The sequence below is a fragment of the Ostrea edulis genome, chromosome 2 (assembly GCF_947568905.1).
Source record: "Ostrea edulis chromosome 2, xbOstEdul1.1, whole genome shotgun sequence".
Lineage (NCBI taxonomy): Eukaryota > Metazoa > Mollusca > Bivalvia > Ostreida > Ostreidae > Ostrea > Ostrea edulis.
This window is the reverse complement of record NC_079165.1, coordinates 5992799-6020137: the sequence shown is the minus strand read 5'-3', so window position 1 is coordinate 6020137 and position 27339 is coordinate 5992799. Positions and strand designations below refer to the sequence as shown.

The 27339-nt window shown below is 35.7% G+C and overlaps 1 protein-coding gene across 2 annotated transcripts; it reads left to right on the top strand.

The window, feature by feature from the left end:
• Window positions 1–1191: 1191 nt before the first annotated feature.
• Window positions 1192–27339, top strand: LOC125680982 (putative carbonic anhydrase-like protein 2). Of its 2 annotated transcripts, XM_048920850.2 has the most exons (12): window positions 1722–1803; window positions 1910–1963; window positions 3656–3698; window positions 6958–7014; window positions 12044–12183; window positions 17984–18172; window positions 19180–19275; window positions 22510–22576; window positions 22795–22949; window positions 26023–26133; window positions 26275–26314; window positions 26538–27339. In XM_048920850.2, the coding sequence occupies exons 4-12, from the start codon at window positions 6966–6968 to the stop codon at window positions 26558–26560; spliced, it is 870 nt and encodes a 289-aa protein (XP_048776807.1). In that variant the 5' UTR covers window positions 1722–1803; window positions 1910–1963; window positions 3656–3698; window positions 6958–6965; the 3' UTR covers window positions 26561–27339. The 2 variants fall into 2 exon arrangements, with proteins under 2 accessions (XP_048776806.1, XP_048776807.1); XM_048920849.2 differs by lacking the exon at window positions 3656–3698 and having other exon boundaries at window positions 1192–1803.

The following is a 27339-nucleotide window of genomic DNA, read 5'->3' as shown; positions in this document are numbered from 1 at the left end:
AAATGTTAAGTATCTTAATCAATTTACAACTACATGTATATTTGACTCGTTCACCCTTTGGAATTTCAAATGTTTTTAAATCAGAAAAGTATCGTGTCTTCTTTTTCTTTATCTTAATCTTTCACCCCTTGTAATTGTTTTAGATATGTAAATCATTTCGCTCGCTTGCTTGCCTATTTTGTAAAATGGTGTGAGTACAGTGCGGTTAGATTTGCGTAAGCTAGAGTATATTCTATTTAATACATAGAGGTAATCAATGATCGTTTAAACTGTCCATTAAAGCTTTCAATATAATACACCATCTAAGGTAATGATAACGAATCCTCATTCCATAAATTGGTAGGAGTATATCGTTTAAAGCTGGCATGTCTATGATTGTACACATATCATTTAAATTCATGGACTATTTTTAGGGGTGGATTCAGAAATAGGCCGTGGGTCTGCAGGCCGCCTTAAGGCGAAGCCCTCGGAAGCGCCTAGATTTTATAGGGCTTGAAGTATGTCTCCTATGTAATCACTTTTACTATTTTATGTCATTTATACACGACAGTACATGCAATGAGGTGAAATTTATAAAATTACACAAATTTTAAGGGATTTTTGGAAAGTAACAAGAAATCAAAAGATCTTCTCATTTATTTTTCTGAGAGTGAAAAAAAATCATTGCTTCTTTTATCGGTTTTTTTCTTAAGCAAGAGACCATGATTTACCTTATATTTAAAAAATATGGGGAGGGGGTGTCCACCTTAAAATCCGCCACTGATTTTATTTGCACAACGATATGTGGATTGCGTTTCGGGGTCGGGAAAAAGTTATTTTTGCATTACAGTTTATAAAGCATTGTGGCTAATATGAAACTCTCTCAAATTCACACTCTAGTTCTAATCGGTTAAAATATTTATTCATGTAATGCCCAATATTGAACGGTTTACTTGTGGTTTCTTCCAAACATGATATCTTAATCCCTGATTTCCTGCGATTAACTCGATAACTGTAATTCTTCTGGATCAATCGTGGTGTCGATGGGAAAATCGCTAATTAAATAACTGGTAACACAGATCCATTTCTGTGGTTTTACATCGGTATTACATTCTTTTCTTTTAACTGGATCTCTCAGCCGGGAAACAAGCAACTTCCTTCCGGATCCGACTCTGAATGCTAGTCCATAACAGTTCAAAAGTTTTCTTGAAGTGCAATCCGATTGAGGTGGAAGTTTTTATGTTTATTCAAATATTGTACAACAAAGGAAGATTTCACTAATTACAAGGTGTCATTATTTAAGAAAATGGAAGGAGTGCGATAATAACTTTGTTTTATACGAGTTTTCTGACAAATATCAAAGTTCAATTCTTTGTTATGTTGCCTGGATGGGTAATTTATTTTGTTGCTTTGTGTGCCAATACACTATAAAATTACGAACGGAGTAATCGTTCCTTCTGATGATAACATGCACACATAACATTAAACTTTGTTTATGGTGTAACAAAAGACCCTTTCTTGTATATACAATAACATGTTGGTTGAGTACAGCTTCCATCCATGATTGTGACGTAATCTGTGATATTTCCACAAACCACGCCTATTTCTTTAAAAAAACATTTTTGGTAATATCTGTCATGTTTCACGTGCCCGATTCTAATCCCTGGAAAGTATCCAACTTATTCCGTAATTGATTCTTTTCGTCAAATGTCTCTGCTCGGCATGTCATATTGGCGTTCAGTCGCACTAGCACCGGGATTCAAGTGATTATGAGGACGCTCTTTGAACTTCTGTGCGCTCTCCAATTAATGCTCCTCACGACAGGTATCCGGGTTAATGATATAATTAACGCAATAACAAAAATTAAGTAGTGCATTTTTCACAATGCATTATGTGTTTTCAATTGAAACTTGCGAAGTTCTATTTTCAGGAAATTCAAAAGCACAAGAGGGAAACGGAAATCCACCAAGCTTAATGAAAGCCCGTAAGTAAATTTATTTTTCTCCTGCTATCAAATTCGTTCTAAAGTACAAAACAATAAATGTATGTGTAAATATATGCATCAGTTAATATTTGGTATTACGAAAATTCCATTTAGTTTACATGTGAAAAACAATTAAAAGAATTTAATAGAATGATAAATATTGCACAAAAATCTTTATTGTAAATGTTATCCAAATTATTAAGAAATGGGTAAATGTCAAAATTCATAAAAGTCCGTTGATTTGACCAGGACACATTTGTGTGATTAACGTAAACAAGAGTAACAATAGCTGGTCACGTGCTAATTTACCATGTTAAATGGGGAAGAACAAGGATTCTCAATTTGTCGGTGAAATCAATCCGGCGAACACATTCTTCTACCGGCCTTCCATTTACTGAGTTTAATGCGTTTCTATGTTAAAAAGAAATTAAGTTCCTGTATCAATACACAATGCACTTTGTATATCAGAATTACATTGTATCGCGGCATTGTTCGGGGTGGAAAAATAAATTTACTGGTTGAGATCAAAGCGTGTTTTCCAATTTGTCTTTATCCAATATTAAAATGTTGCGTTGGTAACAGTATGTATTCTACATGCATTGTTTATTTTATTGAACATTAAAGATTTTTTTAGTTGCTTACAGTGCAAAATAAAACAAAATTTTTAATGTTTTATTCATCGAACTTTTGTTAAATTCTGTTTCATGTTGTTTGCCTGTTTGCCAACTTTGAAGTTTATGATTAAATATGCCAGATCAACAAAACTCTAACCGAAGTTGACTGAATAACATATGCATAATGTAATACACAAATTTTCTACTGTAACTAATTAAAATCACAACTTTTTCTCTCTCCCTAACCCCCCCCCCCTCTCAATATCCCTCTTTCTCTCACCTGTCGTATTTTATTCTTTAAAATGTCATTATGTTCTTTGCAGTGCAAAGGGATTTTAAAGTATGTTTTATTCAACAAACTTGTGTTAAATTCTGTTTGATTTCGTCTTCTTGTCATTGCGAAAAGAATGGATATTAACCGAATCCCTTATAATGATATTAACTGAATCCCTTATAATGCACATGGCGTAACTACTACTCTAAGTTGCACTATCTCTTATCACATTAAATTTAACTCAAACTGTCTTTAATTTATTTTTTTTTTGGTGTTGCTTGTTGAGCAAAAAGATCAAAAGAGCATATATTCATTTTTCAATGAACAGGTGTAAAATTCTGTTTGATTTTGTATTTTTGTCATAAGTCGACTTTGAATTCGAAAAATGAATTTGTCAAAAAGAAAAAAAAGTTTAAATGAACTCCAAATAAAGCACATTAAAAATACATGCTCTCTCTCTCCGATTCTCTGAAGTCAGTGACGTACAGAGTAGAAATAAACGTCCGGTTTTCAGAGAACCAGATATAGTTTGTGCAGACAGGCGGATCTGATTGATGTTGGACGTTACTTAGTATGGGTGGAATTCGATGCCATTCAGACAGAAAACTGTCTAGAATCGATTACTGAAGTGGTTCAAAAGTTGCGAAAATTGGTTGATGGGTCTTTGAATACCTGTTTTTAATGCGCAGGTGACTTGTCTCGGTTTCGTTTAAGTCTTTTCCAATTTTACAGATACTTAGAGCTGAAAACTAGCATATTTAAAGATTACTGTCACTTATCTATTGATTTCAATTCGTTAAACAGGATACAATTCCGGGTGATTCTGTTGAGAGGCTACTCGATTCAGGTATATTAGCTGTGAGTAAAGGATCTCGTAATTAAACAAATTGAAGGATTGTTTGCGATCACGTGAAGTAAACATTTGAAGTAAACACTTTGAAAAATCCGCCGTTGAATGGATTCATCTCTGACGATGTTTAATTACAATGAAGAGGAAAAAATCAATTTCATTTCAACTCAAAATTGTCAAATGCATACAGTTCTCATAAAACATATGAATGTAATTTGTTTATTTAAATAATTTCACGGATAGTCACTGTATTGAAATTCGCTGAGAGGGGAGTTTTGATAATCGTTGTATGGTTAAGAAAATGAATCATACGTGCATGTATATATTTCTTTAAGGTAATTCATTATGACCCGAAATAAACACAAAGAACTATTTTCTCATCATCGTGTGATAAAGCAATCCCGTTATCTGAATGTCACAGAAGTCAAGATAAATCTGCGTGCAAATTACGGATCATATTTTCTGGACAAGATCATACTTGTTCCGAAACTCAATTCTCAAATCAAAGATGGGATCTGCTGCTGTAATCTCATTACACAGACAGCGGGGTTGGTTACACTGTATAACATCCTTAATTTAAACAAGCGTCGACGTGAGCTACTGATAAAGCGTTCATTAGACCTCGATTGATGCCAATCACAGTGATCGAATATCCCCTACATGCTTCAAAGGGCTTGTAATTCAATAGAATTTTGAAGGAAATGTCGTGTAACTACGCTTAACTCTGTTAACCATGATTGGTATAGCGACTCACTAATGCGGCGACATTGTTTGTAAAAGGGCGAGCACTCCTTCCTGCAGTCTCTTGTTATCAAATTCCTATTCAACTTCTGAGCTAATTAAGAATTTTTGAAGAAATAATAATAGATATCTAATACAGAGGATCTTGTTCACAGACGACAAATGTTACCATACATCTTCATGTCACGTAGTTAGACAAATCAATCTTGCTAAAAAAAAAATTATTCTTCAAAGTAAATAATGCTGTATCCCCTTTTATCATTTGTAACTATATGGATGAAAGGTTTAATCCTAAAGCTACGTGGGCATTTTCAGTAGGACTTGAGAAGTCACACGACTCCTTGTTTAACGAAGTTCATCTAAAGAATTGACTTGAGATAAAGAAATACATGTATAGTACTTCCAGGAAAAGGGGTCTCCTTTGTTAAAATAATAACAACAAAAAAAAAAACCAAAACAAAAAAAACCAACAACAACAACCTCACAAAAAAACCCAACCTAATATTAATTTAAACAAATCTTATTGAGAAACTCAACAGGATTGGGCAACAGGCATAGTCTATGTAGGGCCTCTCCTATAATAACCTAATATTAAACACATGCAGAAAATATGCAAAGTGCGAGAATTTTTCAAAAGTACGAAGACACGCTACATAAATACTGAGAAAATTTAAAAAGTACGCATTCAATTTTTGAAATTTAATAATTGAATAAACATTAATTCTACTGCTCCTCGTTTAAGAAACTTAAATTCATAACAGAACGTGGTCCTACTGACGTCATACGAAAAGCACACGTGATCCGTTTTATTTTATATCCCTGAATTAAGGAAAGGTCGTGCTTTTACGTATCCGGTTTTAAATTTTAAACACCGACTAGAAAGTTCCGGTTATAACTTCTTTGTTTATAGTTTACGAGAACTGTACGAGTCAAATTTAGCATTCAAATGTGAATCTTCAGATATATTTACCATTAATTATTATAGTGTCAAGTTCTCACTAGCTCCAATGGTACAAAGCAATTTAATATCTACACTGATCTCTAAAAGGCTCATAGCTTGCAATCTAAGCCTGAACAAGTTAAAAATCATACATAAGAATAACACACAAAAAACTGTGAGAAAAGGAAGGGGTGGGGGTGCCATAAGCGCCGAGGATAGGCCTAAATTTTGCAGCCCTTCACCGGCATTGGTGCCGTCTCCATATAAGTGAAAAATTCCCAAGAAAGGCGTTAATTAAACAATTTACAACCAAACAACCAAATTTCGTGATGATCTGAAAATAAATTACACCATCTACGTATTCTAATGACCCTCGTATGCATATGAAATGATAGTTGTCAAGACAACCTGATATCAGAGTTGGAGGTGAGCATTGCGGCCCGCGGGTCCCTGTTACTTCTAGTTCTTATTGCATTAGCACTTACTCATTATCCTCTTCACTATATAAAAGAAAGGATTAACTGTGTCATGCTAAATGTCTTATTCTACACGAATAACGATCATGGCAAAAGCAAGCAGGCCATTTTGTTAGGAAAGATAGGTCTGATTAAAGATAAGATGGTTTTATTTCAGGAAGGCACGGGTATTTAGTTGTAACGGATCTGTATTGCCGTTTAATATCCTAATTCCGATTCTAATGTCCGCAATAAGGTAACTTTTATATTTTGGCATACACTCGTTTCAATTTTCTTGTCCAATAAACTATTATTAGCAGTTTGAAAAGACGATTCTATCGTCTTGGTAAATAGCATTTATGTGTTCAGACAGCGCCTAGAAAAATAAATATCATATGAATTAAAGTCATCTACAGTCATATTTGCACTTTTCAGAGCAACTTATTCTATGTTTTCATGGTGATCGATTAAATGTACAGTGTATCTCGTTTTAAGTCTAATCGGCGATTTAGGTCCTAATTCTGGGGCTAAAATGAAGCATATTGCAACATATGTTAATTTTTATGATTATAAAGTTGGATTATTACTCATTACCGACTTTATTGTTGTATTAGCAAAACACGAAGTGCAAGTGACACGTGTATCAATGTTCTCATAATCAGTTATTACGTATGAAGGTATATCGCAGAATAGTGACCACGGCATTTCTTTGATATTTGCAATAACCGTGGTAGAATTCCCCGACCGACCCGAAAATATATCCTTATCCCCTTCAAATAATGGCTATTCATCTCACATTTTTGTTAATTGGTATCGGAGAAAGACTGTTCTTCTGCTGTCTTTAATTTTAGTATACATTCTATTATTTACATGTGAACTTTAAATTTCAAAGCTTAATAAAAGGATTTGCTTATTTAAAATCAAAATTGATTTTTGCCTACTTATCTATATTTTAATTCGCAAAATGGAAACAAACAATTATTCAATCTAAGCCCAATGCGACTTTCAATGCACCAATATAAACTTTTATTTCATAATACTGACTGTATGTACAATGTAGCCAATAGCAGAATTCTACTTAGTCTCTTACAGTGATATCGAAATATACCGTCTTTTTCAGACTCCAAAATGTATCCCTCTCCCTGGGATGAATGGTGGGGCTATGGCGGAAGAGCAGGTAAGGAAATTTATTCTCAATGCGAATGAAGCGGATTCAGTATCACAAAGTTTTATAACATTTTGTGAGAGGGAGTTGTATTTATTTCTCATTAACCCATAGCTCATCAGAGGCAATGTAAGCTCTTGTATAAACATTGGTTCGTTTGTGTTTTTATACGTATATATTATTTTAAGTTTCATTAGACATTTTTAAAATTTCATTTATGCAGAGACGTCACCAGTTTTAGGCGTATATAGATGTAGGCCGTCTAATACCATCCAACAACGAAACACCGCTCATTTCCCAAATTTTCGACTTATCTTCCAGCATCATTGAATGAGCCATTTTCGGCTAAACTTAGTTCAAAGCATCCTCGACTTGCATGTTTCAAACTTATTTAAAAAAATTAAAGGTCCAAACATCCATAATGTGGAATAGGATAACAAACATTGAAAATACGTTCAGAAAAAATAAGATACGGTGCATTATTCCAGTTTAAGGGGGTAATCTACATGGTCATAATGGCTGACTTCCTTTTAAATCATGAATGAAAATATAAATATCAGCAATATTTGTCTATTCATTTAAAACATCTTCGCATAGCTAAGTAGCTCAGTAGGTTAGCGCGTCGATTAAAAGAGAGGGAGAGAAAGAAAAAAAAGCGCGTCGGTTGCAGAACTGTAGATCGCGCGTTCGAGTCCAGCAGGGGTTTTAAATTGTTTTCGGATTGCTTTCTACTAAAACTCCATTTTTTGACTAAATAAAGTAATTAATATTTGAAAGTTTTCAATTTCAAAATATTGTTGTACATATCCTCCACTTTTCATCCATATCAAATTTCTCTGGTGTAGCATACCTCCTTAAGGAAAACTGTTTTATAAGCAACAAAAACCGTACAAGCTGTGGCGTTATGTTTTCCAGTAATACGCTACCATATTATTATGTTGATGTCTATAATAATCTGATTTGAATCAAGGCCCTCTGACCAAAGTGGATCACTGGTGATCAATAGTTTGAAGCAGGAAATCTTGAAATATTGTTTTCATGAACATCGGCACAATTTACCAAAAACATAAGTAAACATGTTTGTGTGGTGTTTATTTTTTTAAATCACGGTCCTCTTGTGGTTGGTTGTTCACGATCTATCAAATTTGATAATTCTTTGAATTTTAACTTGTTAGAATCATACCATTACCGGAAGTAATATGCACACCATGCAACCAGGCATGACGCAAAAACCAACTATTAAGTCCTCGATATATGGTACAGATCGCCCACTCGGAACCATCATATGAAAGACGGATTTCATTTTTTGTAAAAACAAGACGAAGGATAATTTTGGTCCTTGTGCCAACATTAGTCTTCTTCCTTACGGAATGGATCGATGTCGAAGCGCTGACGGTCCTCGGCGCAATCATCCTTTTCCGCACGCCACTCGTTATTTTAATTAAACAGGGTAGCAAGGCAATTCTCTTGTCAAATATCGCCCTCTCGTGTCCACTATTTATTCGGTCAGATTAAATTTTCCCCTCTCCCCTTATTGTTTCTTTTATAGCATATCGGAGGTGACTCGTTATGTCTACTCGTTATGACCAATTCTTTTAAAAGGAAACCCCCGTCCCCCATGTACAAGGGAAAGCATTACAAAATTGGATAAGTTTTAGAAAATATTTTCAGTGCCTCACGACTGTGTAAGATTAAAACCCATTATGCACCGTATCTATACCCTTATGTGACCAAGCGGGTTTTATCTGCCCATATAAAAGTAGTCTGAAGAAAAGTTCTCAAAATTGATGTGATATTTAGCTATTTTATTGCTGCAGAGTTCTTAAACAGAGTTGAGAGGCTTTCCTGTTCAGATCGAGAGGTATTTTGGGTGACCCGGGAATTGATCGAAAACTCCGATTTAATGGACAACATCGCGTTTTTTGCGAAGCCTTTATTACATGAAAACATATCAAAATCAGAGAAAATGCATTTTACATGTTAAGTCGTCGACGAAATTGATGGTGGAAAATTTACGACTACAGCTATGTTTTCTCAGCACGGAAGGCCAGCACCCAACCTCTGATTTGATCTTTGGTGAACAAATTACTGTCATTTCAAAATGAGAGACTTTACAAAGAGAATGCAAGACTATTTCTTGCTCCAGGCCTTACAAGGAAACATGAAAGAATACTAGTTTTCTCGTCAGCTATATACATTGGTAATTGTAAATAAAAGTATGTTAAAGGTAATGATTGTTTTGTACGTCCTTCAATACAATCGTCCATCATAAAGACACTATCTAAGCATGTTTTTCTCTACATTATATAACGGGCACCTGTCTGCAACCCGTTTCGTGTCATATCACAATAGATATAATAAAAAAAATATATATTGAATGCTTATAATATTTACGTTATATTCATGTAACATGTTTCGTGTTTAAAAGACATATTTGTAAAAACATTTCCTTCAACTTTCCGTCCTTGTGAATCAACAAGTTGCAATAGAGTGATTAACCTGATTCATTTTTATTTTCTTTAACACGATATGTTTGATTTCCATTGTGATCTCACTATGATTGGGACTTCGTTATTTTGACGTCATGCTAATATCTTTGTTCTTTAACATTATCGTATCATGAAGATTTTTGTATAAAAAAAAACCCACACACACACATTACAATGCATACATTTATGATAGAATACTAGTTCCGACATCATGATTTTGGATTTTGTTCATGAAGAAAATTACATCAGTAGGGTGTGTTGATTTAATATGCTTCATTCTATATATAAAAAAAAACCAACAACCCAAGACTGTCAAAACTAACCTATACATATAAAACTGAATCAAACCTGCTATCTTAAGGAACAAAGCTAAACTGAATGTAATTTTGTGAATACACCCTTGTATCATGTGTTGCTTCAGAATGATAAGGTATTTCAAATACTTTAATATAGATTTATAAAGGTTAGGAAAAAAACCCTCATGTAATTGAGAATGTTTTGAAGACACGCAATATAGGAAGGTTTCATAAAATATTCAGCGACTCACTAAATAGTAATTTTTCAATTGTCACAGAAACGGTTCAATTTTGGGATATTTCCTTTTCATTAAATTGCTGCCACCCTCGGTTTCTGTGCTGGGACGTTGATTTGCCGCGTGTTGCAGGCTTCTAAGTTATTTCGCACTACTTTCCGATTGCCAGTTGACAAGACATTTCTCAAGACAACCCAAAAGTGTTTGTCATGGTTTAATTAGAATATAGAAGAATGACACACGACACAAACGAAAGTGAATGATCTTCATCTAGGTGAGCAAATACGTTCTAACACCTCTTGATTACAGATGACAGGTTTCCATTAAAAATCCGACCGAATGCTCATCAAAGATTTCAACGAATCCAGAGAAATTTAATGTCACCTAATGAGGTGGAATTCTATAGATTTCTTTAAATGCTAAGTGAGACTGGTTAAGGTTTCAAAGAAAAAAAAACGTGTTTCACTTCGTTCATCAGGATAATTCTCGATCACGAGATATGTTTACAAAACCGGAATAAATTGATCTCCTTTGGTTAAGTCATTCTGTGATTTAAGGACAAAATGTTCTATGTGATGAAACACTTTGATGAGTTAGTTGTCGCTTACACAAAAGTGCTCAAAGGCGTTTATTTCCTGCGGATGTCAGTGGTAGATCGTTCATCAAATGAAATTCTACAGAAAAGTATATCAGCATTTCAGTATGGAATAAAATTGAATGTTTTTATGCATCATAATTTTATTGAAGTACACTGTATATAATTAGACACCGTTATAACGATGTCGTACATAGATATCGTGAAATGTCATAGAAAGGGTGAAGATAACGAACATCAATCAATGAAAGGTGAAGATAACGAACAGTGATCAATCTCATAATTCCTATAGGCAATACAAAATAGAGAGTTGGGCAAACAAGGACCCCTGGATATACTAGAGGTGGGATCAGTTATGTAGATATTTGATATGTAGATATTTGATATGTAGATATTTGAATAAAAAGAATTTTATGAACCAAATAGTTTGGAAATAAAATAGCATAGAGCTAAAAAAAAAAACCCAACAAGAACAACAATAAATTTTAGATCAATATCTTAATGAAAGAAAATGAAATAAATTTTGGAAAGATTAAATCATATTCTTTAGTACCATTGCTTGACACTTGCTATATTTAGTTTCATACCGATTGTTAGGCCGTTATTTTGACAACGGATCACTCCGTTTACCTGATCAAGATAATGGGGCTCGCGGCAGGTGTGACCGGTCGACAGGAGACGCTTACTCCTTCTAAGCACCTACTCCCACCTCTGGTGTGTCCAGGGGTCCGTACTTGCCCAACTCTCTATTTTGTATACCCTATAAGAGTTATGAAATTGATCACTGTTCGTTACCTTCACCTTTCATATCTATCGCAAATAAAATCCCAATTGTCTCCATGGTAATTCGAACCTACATACTGTATATCTTAGCACTATCGTTCATGCGTCTCTAGAACATTAAATTAATTTTGGTGACTAAGATTTCATGCGTTCTGAAGGGACTGAAAATGGCTCATCCAAGCATATGCTAAATAAGTCATGCTGGAATTATATTACTAGATATGCAACTGTTTCAGAGCAGTCAAAATATGAAATACAGCAGACATTATCCAGATAAATATAAACGGATATTACTTAACCCTTTATTCATATCAAAATTTTACATACATGTACACGTACATACATTACTGCTGTAGCTCAGTGGTAGAATGTTCGCTTCGTAACCGGGATGTCGTGAGTTCGTGCCCCGCTACAAGGCAAGACATAAATATGGGTAGTGACTGCTCCTTTGCCAAAACACTAAAAAATTAGAGTCGCAGATTTTTTTGGATATGACTTTTAAAAAACGGAGATCCCATGCCGCAACAGAAGACTCACTGCTACGGTTCTGAGTGCTAGCCATAGGTTAGGGTACTTCATCTAAATCTGGTGACGTCTCCGTCAAATCAGCCACCATACTGTAATCAACACCCTCTGTTTCAGCTCCTGAATATTGGGGAGACACGTATCCGGACCACTGGTACATGTGTTCTAAAGGCAAACAACAGTCACCAATAAACATAGAACCGGATCTGTTACTGTATGACGTCAATCTTGGTCGGCTCATTGTGAACTCTCCACCGGTGAGTATTAATTGGGTAAACTTATTTATATGCATATTTAAAACGCCTTATTGTATGACGTTAATAGGTAACAAACATTCCGATTGAGATTGTCTGGACTAGATGGTCTGGACTAGGTTGTCTTATCTAGATTGTCTGGACTAGATGGTCTGGCGTACCCTTACGTTTGTGAGTTTCATTGGGTACTTGTCTCGTACATTTGCACTGGAGCCACACACTGTTGCCCTGAGATCCCGACTAACCTCAGCCAATCGGGAGATGGGTATGTCAGCACGTATTGGTGTGGTTCTGGGGAATATGCATCCCAGTGCGGTCTATTTGCAATGACATTACGGCTTTGATAGGTTTAAGGAATGACTCATCCTGGCACGAGTGGGTAACAAATATATCACAGGAAAGCACAACACGCTGTTTCCACGACTCTTGAGTGATTGCCTCCAGGTTTTACTAAGATTAAGTTGATTCTTTATAATTCTTTCTCCCTAGCTGCAATAACGTAGCCCTCTCCGATTTACTTTATCGGACATTTTCGGGAATGAGATACAATTCCATAGGATCTTCGTAATGGGACAAAATGATTTTATGAATAACCGATTATTTGCTATGTGTGTTTGTATCTAATGTTTTTTACACTAAAAAGAGTACCAACTTTGGCTTGGGTGTGTCTAATAAAGGTGTTTTTCATTAGATAATATCATATACAGCAAGTAAATGTTTTTGTCTGTTCCGCCATGCTTGCTATCGCGAGATCTCGTAAGTGAAAGAGACGAATCTGATACATATATGGTTGGTTGTATGTTGTTCAAGTCCCGTTCGAGAATCTTACACTCACATGGAGACGTCGCCATTGCCGGTGAAGGGCTCCAAAATTTAGGCCTACGGTCGGTATTTGAGAAGGGAGGGATCTTTATCGTGCCACACCTGCTGTAACACGGGTCCTTGGTTTTTGCGGTCTCATCCGAAGGACCGCCCCTCACGACAAGCAAGGGCTACTGAGGATCCATTCTAACCCGGATCCTCACGGGACGATCCATATATGGACAACACACTGAAAAACCAAACCATTGTTGACAAAATGTAGGTGTTCAACATGGCCACAACTATGGAAAAACGTGTCCGATTGATTGATTGATTGATTTTAAATTCCTCTCGAGAATTTTTGACTGATATGGAGACGTCTCTACAACGAAAGGAAATAGTATGTTGGCAGAAAGGTTTACTATTTGTTCTTCTTTTAATTGACATCAAATTTAAACCTCTCCAAAGCAGAGGAAAGCGTTTCTCCCTCATAATCGTACATTGATGTTAACACTACCTTATATGGGCATAACCCAAAGAAAAGTGTAAAGCAAACATGACACACAATATGAATTGAGAAATTGAAGTACATGTACGTTGATATTGTTAAAAGCGGTAGGATAGAACCGAACCTCACAAATCGTTATTTGTTGCAGTTTGTAAATTCATATGTAGGCTAAGAAACCTATCAATATTTTTGTTTGAGTAAAGAAACCCAGTAAGTGTTTACAATGATTGAAAATGTTGAAGGATAGAATCTCTTCCTCATCTGAACCATTACGGAGATCCTAAACAGTTGTAGCCCTCTCCCAAATAAAATCGGAGAGGGCTACATTATTGCAACTACCCCCCCCCCCTTAATTTTTCCCCCGGAGACATGGTCAAGCGGATATCATACAACAATATCCTGATTTTACTTCACATTTACTAGTATATGTGCCATTGTGTCCACGTGTTCCTTTCGTCAGCTCATCATTCGACCGTTAAAACAAAGCTTGGTGGTAGGTATCGTGAAGTGGCGGACGTAGGTTTGACGTAATCTTAGTGAAGTCCTAAGAAACTCCCAGCGACATTTTTGAGAACTGTGATGTCATCGTAGTGGAATTGTGATCGATATTGTATAGTTTTTGTGCAATATTGGTATCAAGATTCTACCACAGCCCATCACAAATGACTACAAGTACGGCCACGGGGTGCCTACGAGCAATATTTCAGTGTCCCAGATTTACAGTGGGTGTCACTGATGTACAGTGAGTGTCACTGATGTAGCACAAGACCAAAGTTATCCATTCTTCACACAGGAAACAGTTCCATCGTCATGTAAATAACTGATCAGATTTTTTCTATCTATTAAACTTCTTTAAAAATGGCTCCTATTTCCATTTTGTTTTTCTTCTACGGTAAATCCTGTTGTAGACTTTTTAAAATTTATTTTTCTTGAGCATCATTTGTAATTCTCAATGTAAGGACAGTTTCTTAGGTCGTCAAGTAATTATCTCCCTTTGATCGTGTTACGACAGATCAACGGAATTTGTACGGGGAGAATCATGTCAATGCTATAGGGTTTTTTCACCTTAAACTCACACGTACCGGTATACTACGAATAAATCGCCATCCTAGTCGTTTCTGAAATAGTCTGTCACATATTGATGTATTGACATCTTAGCTATACATACATAATTTTTTGCATATACCTTTGCAGTCGTAGATACAGCGCATTTAGCGTTCGATAGTCGTGCTGCAGTCGTATAAAATATATTAACGCTGAACTGTTATAATAACGTTTTTGTTTTGCAACGACCATAGTGTCATACGAGCGACGTACGGATTGACTTCGGCAGCTTTGACCTGTACGCATTTCGTGGAGTTTCAAAGCTGGACAATCACTGGACGGAGAGGAAAGCCCTCTAGTGGGAGAAGGGGTGAGGTGGTCAAGTGACCCAAATCGTATGTTGTAGCACAGTGATATGACGTAATACGACATACCTACGTAATGCGTATTATTTCAAGAACATAAGACGCTAAAATGAATTGTAACATATCAAATAAAATCTACCGGTACCTGATTTGACATTCATGCAAGTTTACCAACTTTACATGTTGTATATGTATATCTGATGTGCGACATAAGTATATACATAGTAGACATGTTGTATATGTATATCTGATGTGTGACATAAGTATATACATAGTAGACATGTTGTATATGTATATCTGATGTGCGACATAAGTATATACATAGTAGACATGTTGTATATGTATATCTGATGTTCGACATAAGTATATACATAGTAGACATGTTGTATATGTATATCTGATGAGCGACATAAGTATATACATAGTAGACATGTTGTATATGTGTATCTGATGAGCGACATAAGTATATACATAGTAGACATGTTGTATATGTGTATCTGATGTGCGACATAAGTATATACATAGTAGACATGTTGTATATGTATATCTGATGAGCGACATAAGTATATACATAGTAGACATGTTGTATATGTATATCTGATGTGCGACATAAGTGTATACATAGTAGACATGTTGTATATGTATATCTGATGTGCGACATAAGTGTATGGTGTATATGATATCGTAATACGTACTTTAGTCTACTTTTCCCAAACCTACGTTAGTAATTTCTGCCGTGGACAAAACAATCGTGGTTGTATTTAACACTGGGTTAAGCGCAGACTTTTCTCTGACGTGCGAGAAATGGACTTTTCTGTTCAAAATTGTCGGTCTCCTAATCTGTCGCGACTTCTACAATGTCCCAAGATTAAGCCCTTGTGAAACAGTACGGTTCTCAAAACACCAGTAAAACCGACCAATCGGAGATGAATACATGTATATCGGCGTGAGTTTTTACCGTGCAGTGGAAAGACACCCCATGTGGTTCTGAAATGGTTATAGTAGGACTCATTCAGAATATGGTCCGATTCGTTAATAGATTCATCACAAGAAATCGGCGTGTGACCCGACAATTCCTCGTCTTTAGAGCGATTATCTCCAGAATTTAATAAGACTGTGGGGATTTCTCACGAATCATAAAGAATAACAAAGGTTTCATACGATCCTATTACGACAGTGATACGTCTTACAAAGATAGATTCACGACTTGCTCATGAATAAAGTTTGAGTATCCGATTTTGTGTGTAAACAAGGTTTCAAAATTCAGCTATCGCAATGTTATACTCCTTCAGTGGTATGACATTGTGTGTGTGTGTGTGATATACCCATATATTTGTAAAATAAAAAAATATCTAGGGCTGCTAGGCTACACAAAGAAGATTTAGTTTAACTAAGGCTGCTAGGCTACACAAAGATTTAGTTTAGCTAAGGCTGCTAGGATACACAAAGAAGATTTAGTTTAGCTAAGGCTGCTAGGCTACACAAAGATTTAGTTTAGCTAAGGCTGCTAGGATACACAAAGAAGATTTAGTTTAGCTAAGGCTGCTAGGCTACACAAAGAAGATTTAGTTTAGCTAAGGCTGCTAGGATACACAAAGAAGATTTAGTTTAGCTAAGGCTGCTAGGCTACACAAAGAAGATTTAGTTTAGCTAAGGCTGCTAGGCTACACAAAGAAGATTTAGTTTAGCTAAGGCTGCTAGGCTACACAAAGAAGATTTAGTTTAGCTAAGGCTGCTAGGCTACACAAAGAAGATTTAGTTTAGCTAAGGCTGCTAGGCTACACAAAGAAGATTTAGTTTAGCTAAGGCTGCTAGGCTACACAAAGAAGATTTAGTTTAGCTAAGGCTGCTAGGCTACACAAAGAAGATTTAGTTTAGCTAAGGCTGCTAGGCTACACAAAGAAGATTTAGTTTAGCTAAGGATGCTAGGCTACACAAAGAAGATTTAGTTTAGCTAAGGCTGCTAGGCTACACAAAGAAGATTTAGTTTAGCTAAGGCTGCTAGGCTACACAAAGAAGATTTAGTTTAGCTAAGGCTGCTAGGCTACACAAAGAAGATTTAGTTTAGCTAAGGCTGCTAGGCTACACAAAGAAGATTTAGTTTAGCTAAGGCTGCTAGGCTACACAAAGAAGATTTAGTTTAGCTAAGGCTGCTAGGCTACACAAAGAAGATTTAGTTTAGCTAAGGCTGCTAGGCTACACAAAGAAGATTTAGTTTAGCTAAGGCTGCTAGGCTACACAAAGAAGATTTAGTTTAGCTAAGGCTGCTAGGCTACACAAAGAAGATTTAGTTTAGCTAAGGCTGCTAGGCTACACAAAGAAGATTTAGTTTAGCTAAGGCTGCTAGGCTACACAAAGAAGATTTAGTTTAGGTACAAACAGAAGAAGCTAGGGCTGATTTAATTATAGTTCGGGAATATATACAGGATTTCAAAAACGAAATAAGTGTAGGACGCTTCCTGAATTTACTCTGCTTTTAAATGAGGAACATTAACTGTTTCGTGTTCCTGATCTACGAAAGATCTCGGTGATATCGGAAAGCGCTGTGGAAGTAGCTGAGATCCGAGGTGGCATCGGAATGGGGTCTTCATAAACGTACTTTGGTCTTAGCGCAATCGTGCCGACATTGTTCCAAATTTGTGTGGAGATTCTAAGACGACTGCTTTCAAATTAGGTCACAATCTCAATACCGGCACTTTGTTATGACATTGAGAAAAATTTGATTCCTGATTGTTATGAACATCATGGTGGCCTTTCAATCTGTCACGACCTCACGCTTTCAATACGCCATTACAATCAAATAGAACTGTCACGACGCATATCGAGATTTTTTTTTGTCAGCACGAGTCGGAATCGTAGATCTGCCCAGTGTGTTCCAGGAGGTTTATGATTGTTAATGTACGAACATTGCTCCCGATTTTGACGTTGAAATTACAGGTCGCTTTCCCCATTTAGTGCTCATACTGTGTCACCTTTAGCTCAACTGACATAACCACATCAATCAGAATATGCCCGTATAGGAATTGTAATATTAATGCCTGAAAATTCTAATGTTAAGCTTAAACTTCACCTTTTTTACATATAGGTTGAAGGTGTCCTGCAGAATACCGGAAATGACATCACCTTAACTTTTATGAATGACGTTAAGAATCAGATAAACGTCACCGGCGGGCCTCTTTCTTACATGTTTCGAATCACTGACGTCAAATTTCATTTTGGAAGAAAACAGCGGGCGTCCGAACACCTCATCAACAACAAGTCTTTCACAGCAGAGGTATGAACATATTTTTCATACAGTATCATTCACAGAGAGAGAGAGAGAGAGAGAGAGAGAGAGAGAGGTCATCATATGCAATACTTATTTATAGCACTTCTATGAATAATGATGGCATGATGCTTAGTCACCCATTACTTTCTGAACTGAAGCAGAATTTAAATGCAATTATTAAATTAGATTGTCAAGAGTGTTTGATGAATTATTTCGAAGAAATCATAAAAGTGTTCGTGGAATGGATAGGAAATGGCTCTGGTTATTGAAATTTCATTTTCCCTACAGGCTTAAATCGAGCAGCTTCTGAACTTTGATCATTTTATGTCGTTTTGCAAACCCATGGGATTTTCCAGCAGAGTGAATGCAGTAATATTTTTTCAGCACTAATTTTCATTTAAAAATAATATCCAAGAGAATTGAGACATTAAGTAAACTTAAAATGGGTTCCCTGAAATCAATCAATCTTGCTTTCTGAAATTGATCAATCTGTCTTTTTTTGTTGACAAATCGATTTGTAAATTGTCAAAAATGTAGTAAGTAATGTATGAAGACATTTTTCCTTTTAAAGTTTGTGCTTTTTACTAATAAATTCTTTCTAATTAACTCTCCCCCTCCTTCTTTCTTTCTGTTAAATGGTATTGTTATTTATCATCGCTTCTTCAGTTCCTTGCGTTCGAATTCGCCATCATTTGAACACATTACCCAGCCTATTATAACGTTTTTAAATGACCGCTGAATATCACAGATGGGCATTATAGGATACAATTCTGAACATACAGATGCATTATGGGATACAATTCTGAACATACAGATGCATTATGGGATACAATTCTGAATATTACAGATGGACACTATAGGATACAATTCTGAACATACAGATGCATTATGGGATACAATTCTGAACATACAGATGCATTATGGGATACAATTCTGAATATTACAGATGGACACTATAGGATACAATTCTGAACATACAGATGCATTATGGGATACAATTCTGAATATTACAGATGCACATTATGGGATACAATTCTGAAGTATACAGTACGATTGACGACGCTATGAATGGCGTCCGAGGCCTGGTTGCCATCGCTGTTTTCATGGAGGTTAGTAACTATGGAAACTATGTGAAATACACATGGCAAGGTAAAGTGCAATCTTCACGAATAAATATATACCCACCCCAACCCCCAAAAAATCTTGTGTTCGATATTTTCTTAAGCCACATTCATCCATGATCCGTGCGTGCTTCCTCCTCATTTAACATTTCTGTATCGTAAAATCTAATGTTTGATGACCAAAAAAGATTTCGATGGTTTCAATAATTGGAAATTTAACCTTCCTTGTATGTATATGTAATATTGTTTTGATCTGCTTCTGCTAAGTTACAAGGCCTGACGGAGTCATAAAGGTTTCTTGGATAGTTAATCATGTCGCTCAGGGGGTTGAAAATATTCGATCAATATTCAATTCAAAGTTAATCTATAGAACTCACCAACGTTAAAGGTTTCAGAGTAGTGACAGATTTTCTTCATCGACGCCCCCTGAACATTAACCTTGAAGAATCTATAGTGTTACAATAGTTTTTATGGTTTCACAGAATAAAACATATGGACACATGGCCTGGTTCAATGATTATCAATGTAGAATAGACTTCTGTCAAAATTTCAAAATGATCCATACAATACTTATATAAAAAGTCAATGAAAGTCATGCTGATGTTATATATATTTCAAGATGTTTTATATAAAAATTATATATGTAATTTTAACAAGCCAAAATTTGTAAAATACAAGTTTTAATTTTTATTATATGGTCTTGTAGCCAGGTACTCTCATCTAAAACTCTAACCAGGTACATGTAATCCCTCATTTAAAATTCTAATCAGGAAATACCACCAAAAACTCAACAAAAGATAGATCACCACCCAAAGGTTAACAGCTGGAGAAACTTCAGACAAATCATGCCACAACTTATACCAGAAGTTTAACAGCTATGAAGGAGAAACTTCAGATAAATCATGCCACAACTTATACCAGAAGTTTAACAGCTATGAAGGAGAAACTTCAGACAAATCATGCCACAACTTATACCAGAAGTTTAACAGCTATGAAGGAGAAACTTCAGACAAATCATGTCACAACTTATATCAGAAGTTTAACAGCTATGAAGGAGAAACTTCAGACAAATCATGTCACAACTTATACCAGAAGTTTAACAGCTATGAAGGAGAAACAGACAAATCACGCCACAACTTATACCAGAAGTTTAACAGCTATGAAGGAGAAACAGACAAATCATGTCACAACTTATACCAGAAGTTTAACAGCTATGGTAGCAGGGGACAGTTTCGCACTATAGGCCCGGTCAACTTTTTAAAAAAATGGAATTGCCCCGTATTTGAAGTGATATTACATGTGTAAAAATGTATACAATAATTTTAGGATGCATGTCAAATGTAGCTGAGTGCTTAGTAAAAATGTTAATATACAACATGTAGGTGTCACCATGATTCCTAGCATGTAGATGGGTGCAAATACGAAACTAAGACACGTGGTCAGTTGCTGAAGAAATTCCGGTGAAAACATGCAGGGTCTAGCAAAAGGTCTGTAGCTGTGAGGGAAGGTGGATGGCCCCATATGAGAGGTAGATTTTTTAGAAGGGCAGATAGGGTTCTTGATTGTGCACAGTGTCTAAATCCCCATGTTTGGTACTGTGATGGTGTGGGGGTGGTGCGGATTAGCCCAAATGAGGGAAAATCAAAGCAAAAAAGGGGAACCTGCTCAGAGCATGTTTTGTGCACCAGCACCAGTATTTATAGATTACATGTAATTTAGGGTCATAATTTATTAACTACACTAATATGAAATACAAGTATTGACATAAAAGGGAAATATGATTTTTCATTAGTCTGTCATAATCTGACTTTGGTGTATACCCCCTATCCACATGTTTCAAAACCAAAGAAACTGTCCCCTGCCACCTATGAAGGAGAAACAGACAAATCACGCCACAACTTATACCAGAAGTGGTGCAAATCAGATGTGGATGCTCAAAAGTTCTAAAGGAATTTGAAAATTTAAAAACAAAACCTTTCCAAAATCAACATCACAACGTATGACTTTGAATTTCAACACTTTACACGACCATTCCTCACGATAAATTTAGAACTAGGCTTTTTGACATCATAGACAGTTGCTTCTTTGATTAAAGAATGAACTCGGATATATTTATGTCTTGTAACCAGTCATCCAAAACATTGTTAATCACCATTCTAATTCTACACACAAGTACTATAAAATTCATATGAAAAATATGTTGTAGTTCATCATTGAAAAAAATAATCCTTTACGTATATTTCTTGATGAGTCTTCCAAACAGTCTGTATCTGCATTGATTACGTTACAGCGACCAATTCTAGCTTATGCACAACTAGAATTTCCATGGGCAAGAATTGTGCTCCTTTATTAGCCGACTTGTTTTATATTCTTCTGAAGCAGAATTTCTTTTAAAGCTTCTACATGACAAGAAAAATATCTTGCTATGACCTTCAACTCGACTTTTAGACTTAGGTCGAATGCTGTCTGGTGTATTTGATACCGATTTTGATTGCAGATTCCGTTTATCTGATCAAGACATAGGCCTCACGGCGGGTGTGGCTGGTCACCATTGGATGTTACGTCCTAGGTGGTTAATCACATATCTGGAGTGCCCAGGAGTTCATGTTTGCCCTACTCTCAAATTTGGATTATTTACAGAAGTTATGGATTCACAACTGTTCGAAGTCTCACTTTATCATCTAAAACTCCAACAAAGATTTCCCATCTAAATCTCTAACCATGTAATTCCATCTAGAACTGCAACCAGGCAATCCCACCTAAAACTATAACCATTTCAATCCCACCTAAAACTATAACCATTTCAATACCACCTAAAACTATAACCATTTCAATCCCACCTAAAACTATAACCATTTCAATCCCACCTAAAAATATAACAATTTCAAACCCACCTAAAACTATAACTATTTCAATCCCACATAAAACTATAACCATTTCAATCCTACCTAACACTCTTGGCAGAATTGAAATCAAACATGTACTTTGAATTAAATCACATATTCTGGCAATCCTACGTTTAATTTCCATATTTTAAAATTAAAATTATTTTAGGAATTAAACATGCATGTGTTTTAGATATTTTAGTGGTTATACCACATTTTACACTAGTACATGTATTTCTTAGATAGGGTTGGAATCGAACATTTAACTGTTGATTAAATATTCTGACAATTGTGCCTCAAATTTGAGTTGCATTTTGAATTAGTGTTTCTTTCTTAGATAGGGTTGGAATCAAATTATCCGCTGGAATTAATTACAAAACGGTTAAGAAATATACCGACCAAAGGTAAGAATCCCTCATTGTCTCGGAAAAATAAAACAAAAAGCAGGGAATAATCTGAAATTGAATTGTTTCTTTTTTAAAAAAATGACATATTTCTTGTATATACATGTACATGTATTCAGCGGTAGTTTAATGTGAAGTAAACTAAAGTAATTAAATTAAAATGTAATTTATTTACCCTAACTTACAAAATCTCCAATATTTCTTTTCTTTATATGCAGGTAACAGGATAAAGTTATCGGGGTTTACATTAAACGACCTCATCCCCAACACAACAGAATACATGACGTATGAAGGTTCATTAACAATACCCGGATGTCAGGAGAGCGTCACGTGGATTATATATAACAAACCTATTTATTTATCTGTCGATCAGGTATCGAGTTATCTTTTATGGACATAGTCTGAAAGAAATTAGGGATGAAATGATGATAATATCAATTTGATTAAATGTGTGTCGCTTGCGATACATTCTACTCTCAGGGACTTAGACCGTCGTCTGTCCGTCCGTCCAGCCTGCTATATAGTATGTGTGAGAGGGTAATTTGATGTATTTAATGCGACAAACGTGTTCCTTAAACCACGGATAATGGCTATATAGAGTTGTATGCTCCTGGGGTTTGCGCATCGCCACCTCTGGTGTGTCAAGGGGTCCGTGATTGCCTTACTCTTAATTTTGTATTCTTTATAGATTTATGAGATTGATCACTGTTCGTTATCTTCACCTTTTCATCCTTCAGTTACTTATTCAGATTTTAGAATTTCTAGCTGTCGCCAAAACATTCATAAAGATGATCAAATACATGTCAAGGTTTGGAATGCATTACTTATTCATCTTTTATTATCCGCCCGTTATCAGACGTTCCGGAACGTGTTGTGTTATGGCGCTGTCCGTCCGTCCGAGGTTATGTTTTGCGGACCTTTTCCCCGTAACGGATGCATGTGCAGTGTTGAAATCGTCCTCGTGAAGGTTAAGAGTGAATTTGCATGTCAGTTGGATTGGTATACCGTGACCTACTTTAGAGCTTAAAGTAGGTCAAACAGTTTGCCGGACTTTTATTTCGTTACGGATACAGATATTGCCCTGAAACTTAGTTACAAGCTTCCTCATGGTGGAATACGAGTTCAATTTGCATTTCAGCTGGATTGGTGCACCGTGATCGACTTTAGGGGTAAAAGGTCACTGACAGTTTTCAGATTTTGTTCGTTATGGATACAGGTATTGGCCTGAAATGTAGTAACAATCTTTCTCTCAGAGAAATAGATTCAGTTTGCATTTCAGCTTGATTGTTGCTTCGATAGTTTTCTGGACTTTTTCTCCTTATGGATACTGATATTGCATTGCCATCACTGTCCGACAAGCGTGTGGTGTACGTTTTGTGGTACACGTGTTAGGTCTTAGCTCTAAAAAAAAAAAAAAGCAAGTGATCTGCGCTGACGTGACAATCATATTGCAACTAAAACTTGTATTTGTCAATGTTCCGTTCAGCAAGTATTAGCAAAGGTGGAGGCAATGTGTTTAATTTGAGGCCGTACAATGAGACGAGAACCCAGATATAATTCATATAGGCACCTTATCCCAACTCTGGTGTGTCACCTTATCCCAACTCTGGTGTTTCACCTTATCCCAACTCTGGTGTGTCACCTTATCCCAACTCTGGTGTGTCACCTTATCCCAACTCTGGTGTGTCACCTTATCCCAACTCTGGTGTGTCCAGAGCTCCGTGTTTTCCCCACTCTTAATTTTGTATTCTTTATGGGATTTATGATGTTGATTATTGTTCGGTATCTTCACTTTTTATTTATGTAAGTTCTGTTAAAATAATTTATGTGAATTGTTTGACTGTGCATTTTGCAACAGACAATATTACTACAGAGACAAAACTGCATTCTCTCACACGCAAGAACTTGCAGTAAACCGTGACATCCTTCGATCTCCAATGCCACAAATTAGACCGCCGCCCAGGGGATCATCATTGACCAACATGACACAAATTTCCCGTATTTCTTTAATGCTTGCTAGGTTTTAAATTGTTAAGATTATGATAGTTATGTTTTACGAGCTGCTGTATATGTACATTATTGATGAGTGTTGACTGCATTTTATGCTTTAAGTCGTGGCTGAAATAGCAGAGGGTTTTTTTTTTCAGCTTTTAACAACTTTTATTTTCTGTGCGCTGCGGAAACAGCATATGAAATATAAAAAAAGGTGAAAACGGTAGGATAATGTAGGATTTTCCGGAATAAATAACTCTACAAATCCACATTTTTATACATATTAAGAAGGTGTTATATAATCCAAAAGATTTTTATTGCGACACATTTCTGATAGAGTGCGGAAAGTACTTCGTATATGGTTGATTTTAAATAGGAAGGTAAAACATCGATTTAAATATTTCATTCCCCGTAAGATTTGCAATACGAAGACATTCATGACATTTAGATGTAGCTTAACAACACCAACATCCCACTAAACCGTTTCTCTTATTTTAATTGTTTCCCACTTTGGGGAAAACGCGGGGATGTACGCCCGAATTTTCTAGAATATCTAATACCATTTCAAAACCATATGATTTAAAACATAATTTGACAAAACAAAAAAGAAGCTCAAACAAAAAGTGAAGTCATAGAAAAGGTTTGGTGAAGAGGTTAGGCAAAACATGCACTTTTCTGTGTATGATGACGTCACGAAAGTGCAGTTAGTTAGTCTGCTACACAATGGATGGCTTATAGAACAATATACAAACAAGCTTGCAAAAATACCTATTCATTAAGTTTCTGGCGATCAATTTACAAAAGTAACATCTCCTGCACAACACACGTTACACACAAAAACCAAAGTGCCACAATACCTTTTATTTGTTTTGTTTATCTAGATTAAAAAAGGTTTCTAAGGAAATCTTCTACTTTCGTTTTCCTCTCTCTCTCTGTTTATTTATCTATTGTCTATTTGGCATCATCTAAATATACCCCTCTCTCTGTTTATTTATCTATTGTCTATTTGGCATCATCTAAATATACTCCTCTCTCTGTTTATTTATCTATTGTATATTTCGCATCATCTAAATATACTCCTCTCTGTGTTTATTTATCTATTGTCTATTTAGCATCATCTAAATATACTCCCAACGACATATCACTGCCATTCCTCAATGAAATATCAATATTTTCACCAATTAAAAAACCTCCGTGTTTGTATCACCAAGTTTCATTGTCCTCCGTGTTTGCATCACTTAATCACATTGTCTTCCGTGCTTGTGTCAATAAATCTCGTTGCCCTTAGTGTTTGAATCACCAAGTCTCGTTTCCCTCCGTGTTGTTATCATCAAGTCTCGTTTCAATCTGTTTGTATCACCAAACCTTGTTGTCCTTCGTGCTTAGACATGTTCACTAAATCTCGTTTCCCTCCGTGTTTTTGTCATTAAGTCTCGTTGCCCTCTATCTTGCAGATGAAAAAATTCCAGACAATACCGCAGATGCGATGGATTCATACAAATAGCAGATCTGTTATGCCTCTTAACCAAAGAGTTATCAGAACGAATATTAATATAAAGGAAAAGGTATGTATCGCTTTCTGTATCTCGCAATCCATTGCTGCATAACCTGACATTTTTATTGGAAGTCTTCTAGCTTATAATTTGTTTGTATATTTAATGAAACACTATATCGAGTTACACGATATTTATATATATATATTTCAGAATGACATATGCACGATAGAACAACATTTCAGTTACAAAGGTATGCATATGTAAAAGTTGAGTTGTAATGTATAGATGTTGTAACGTAGAACTTTTCTAAAACTATAATCCTTAGATTTTATACATGTATTGCTTTCTCAGTCTGATTTAGACTACATGTACCTGTATCTTTTTATTCATGGAAAATGGAAGGTTCTTTCCATTGGTGATTTTGAACATTACCGCCAATCCAAATGGATAATTTTGGCTTTCTTTTGTTTTAGTAAATGAATTGTTTACTTCATGACAAATAAGCTCTGCCTTTACATCTGGAAGCACGGACAAACCCGATATGTTGTGGTGAGGAATTCCGGAAACAATTGAATTTCAACAGGACAGCTGCTATTTATAGTTATTTGCAGACGACCTTTATATCAGATGCTTGTATTTTCATCAGTCATGGTGCTAAGATGTGTGTGTGTGTGTGTGTGTATTTTGAAATTCTGTCATCAGTATTCATTATTGCATTGATATTTACGTACTTCATGCGCTAATCGTAGCACTGCCCGGTGCTAATAATTCTTACTGCATCGCAAGTGGTTTTAACTGATATGCAAAGTTAGCCCGTATTTGTACATAGTATAGGTGCTATAAATGAATGACTATCTTGGAGGAGTACTACAAGCAAGTATGCATTATACGTAGTATAGTTTGAATTAATCTAGTTTAGTTGAATCCAAGCAATGTTGCCTATTTTGATCAATGGTTGGATTTAAAGACGCTATAAAGGAAAACATGGACCTATTCAATGTTTTTCTAAATCTACAATACTTTGATATTTATTCCATTTAAAATTCTCTGCAAGACAGAATCTGGAATATCTATGAATTAATATGGTTTCACTCAATCCACTGACTTTACTAGACAGTCGTGTAAATATTGTACCATTTGTTTTAAATGTGCCCTGACCTTTGTTTATGATTTTATATGATGAGCTTTGTAAGAGGAATAACTTGTATATACAGATATGTTTTGTAAAGGGACTGTATCGAGCGAATTGAAATAAATAATCATTTATACATACGA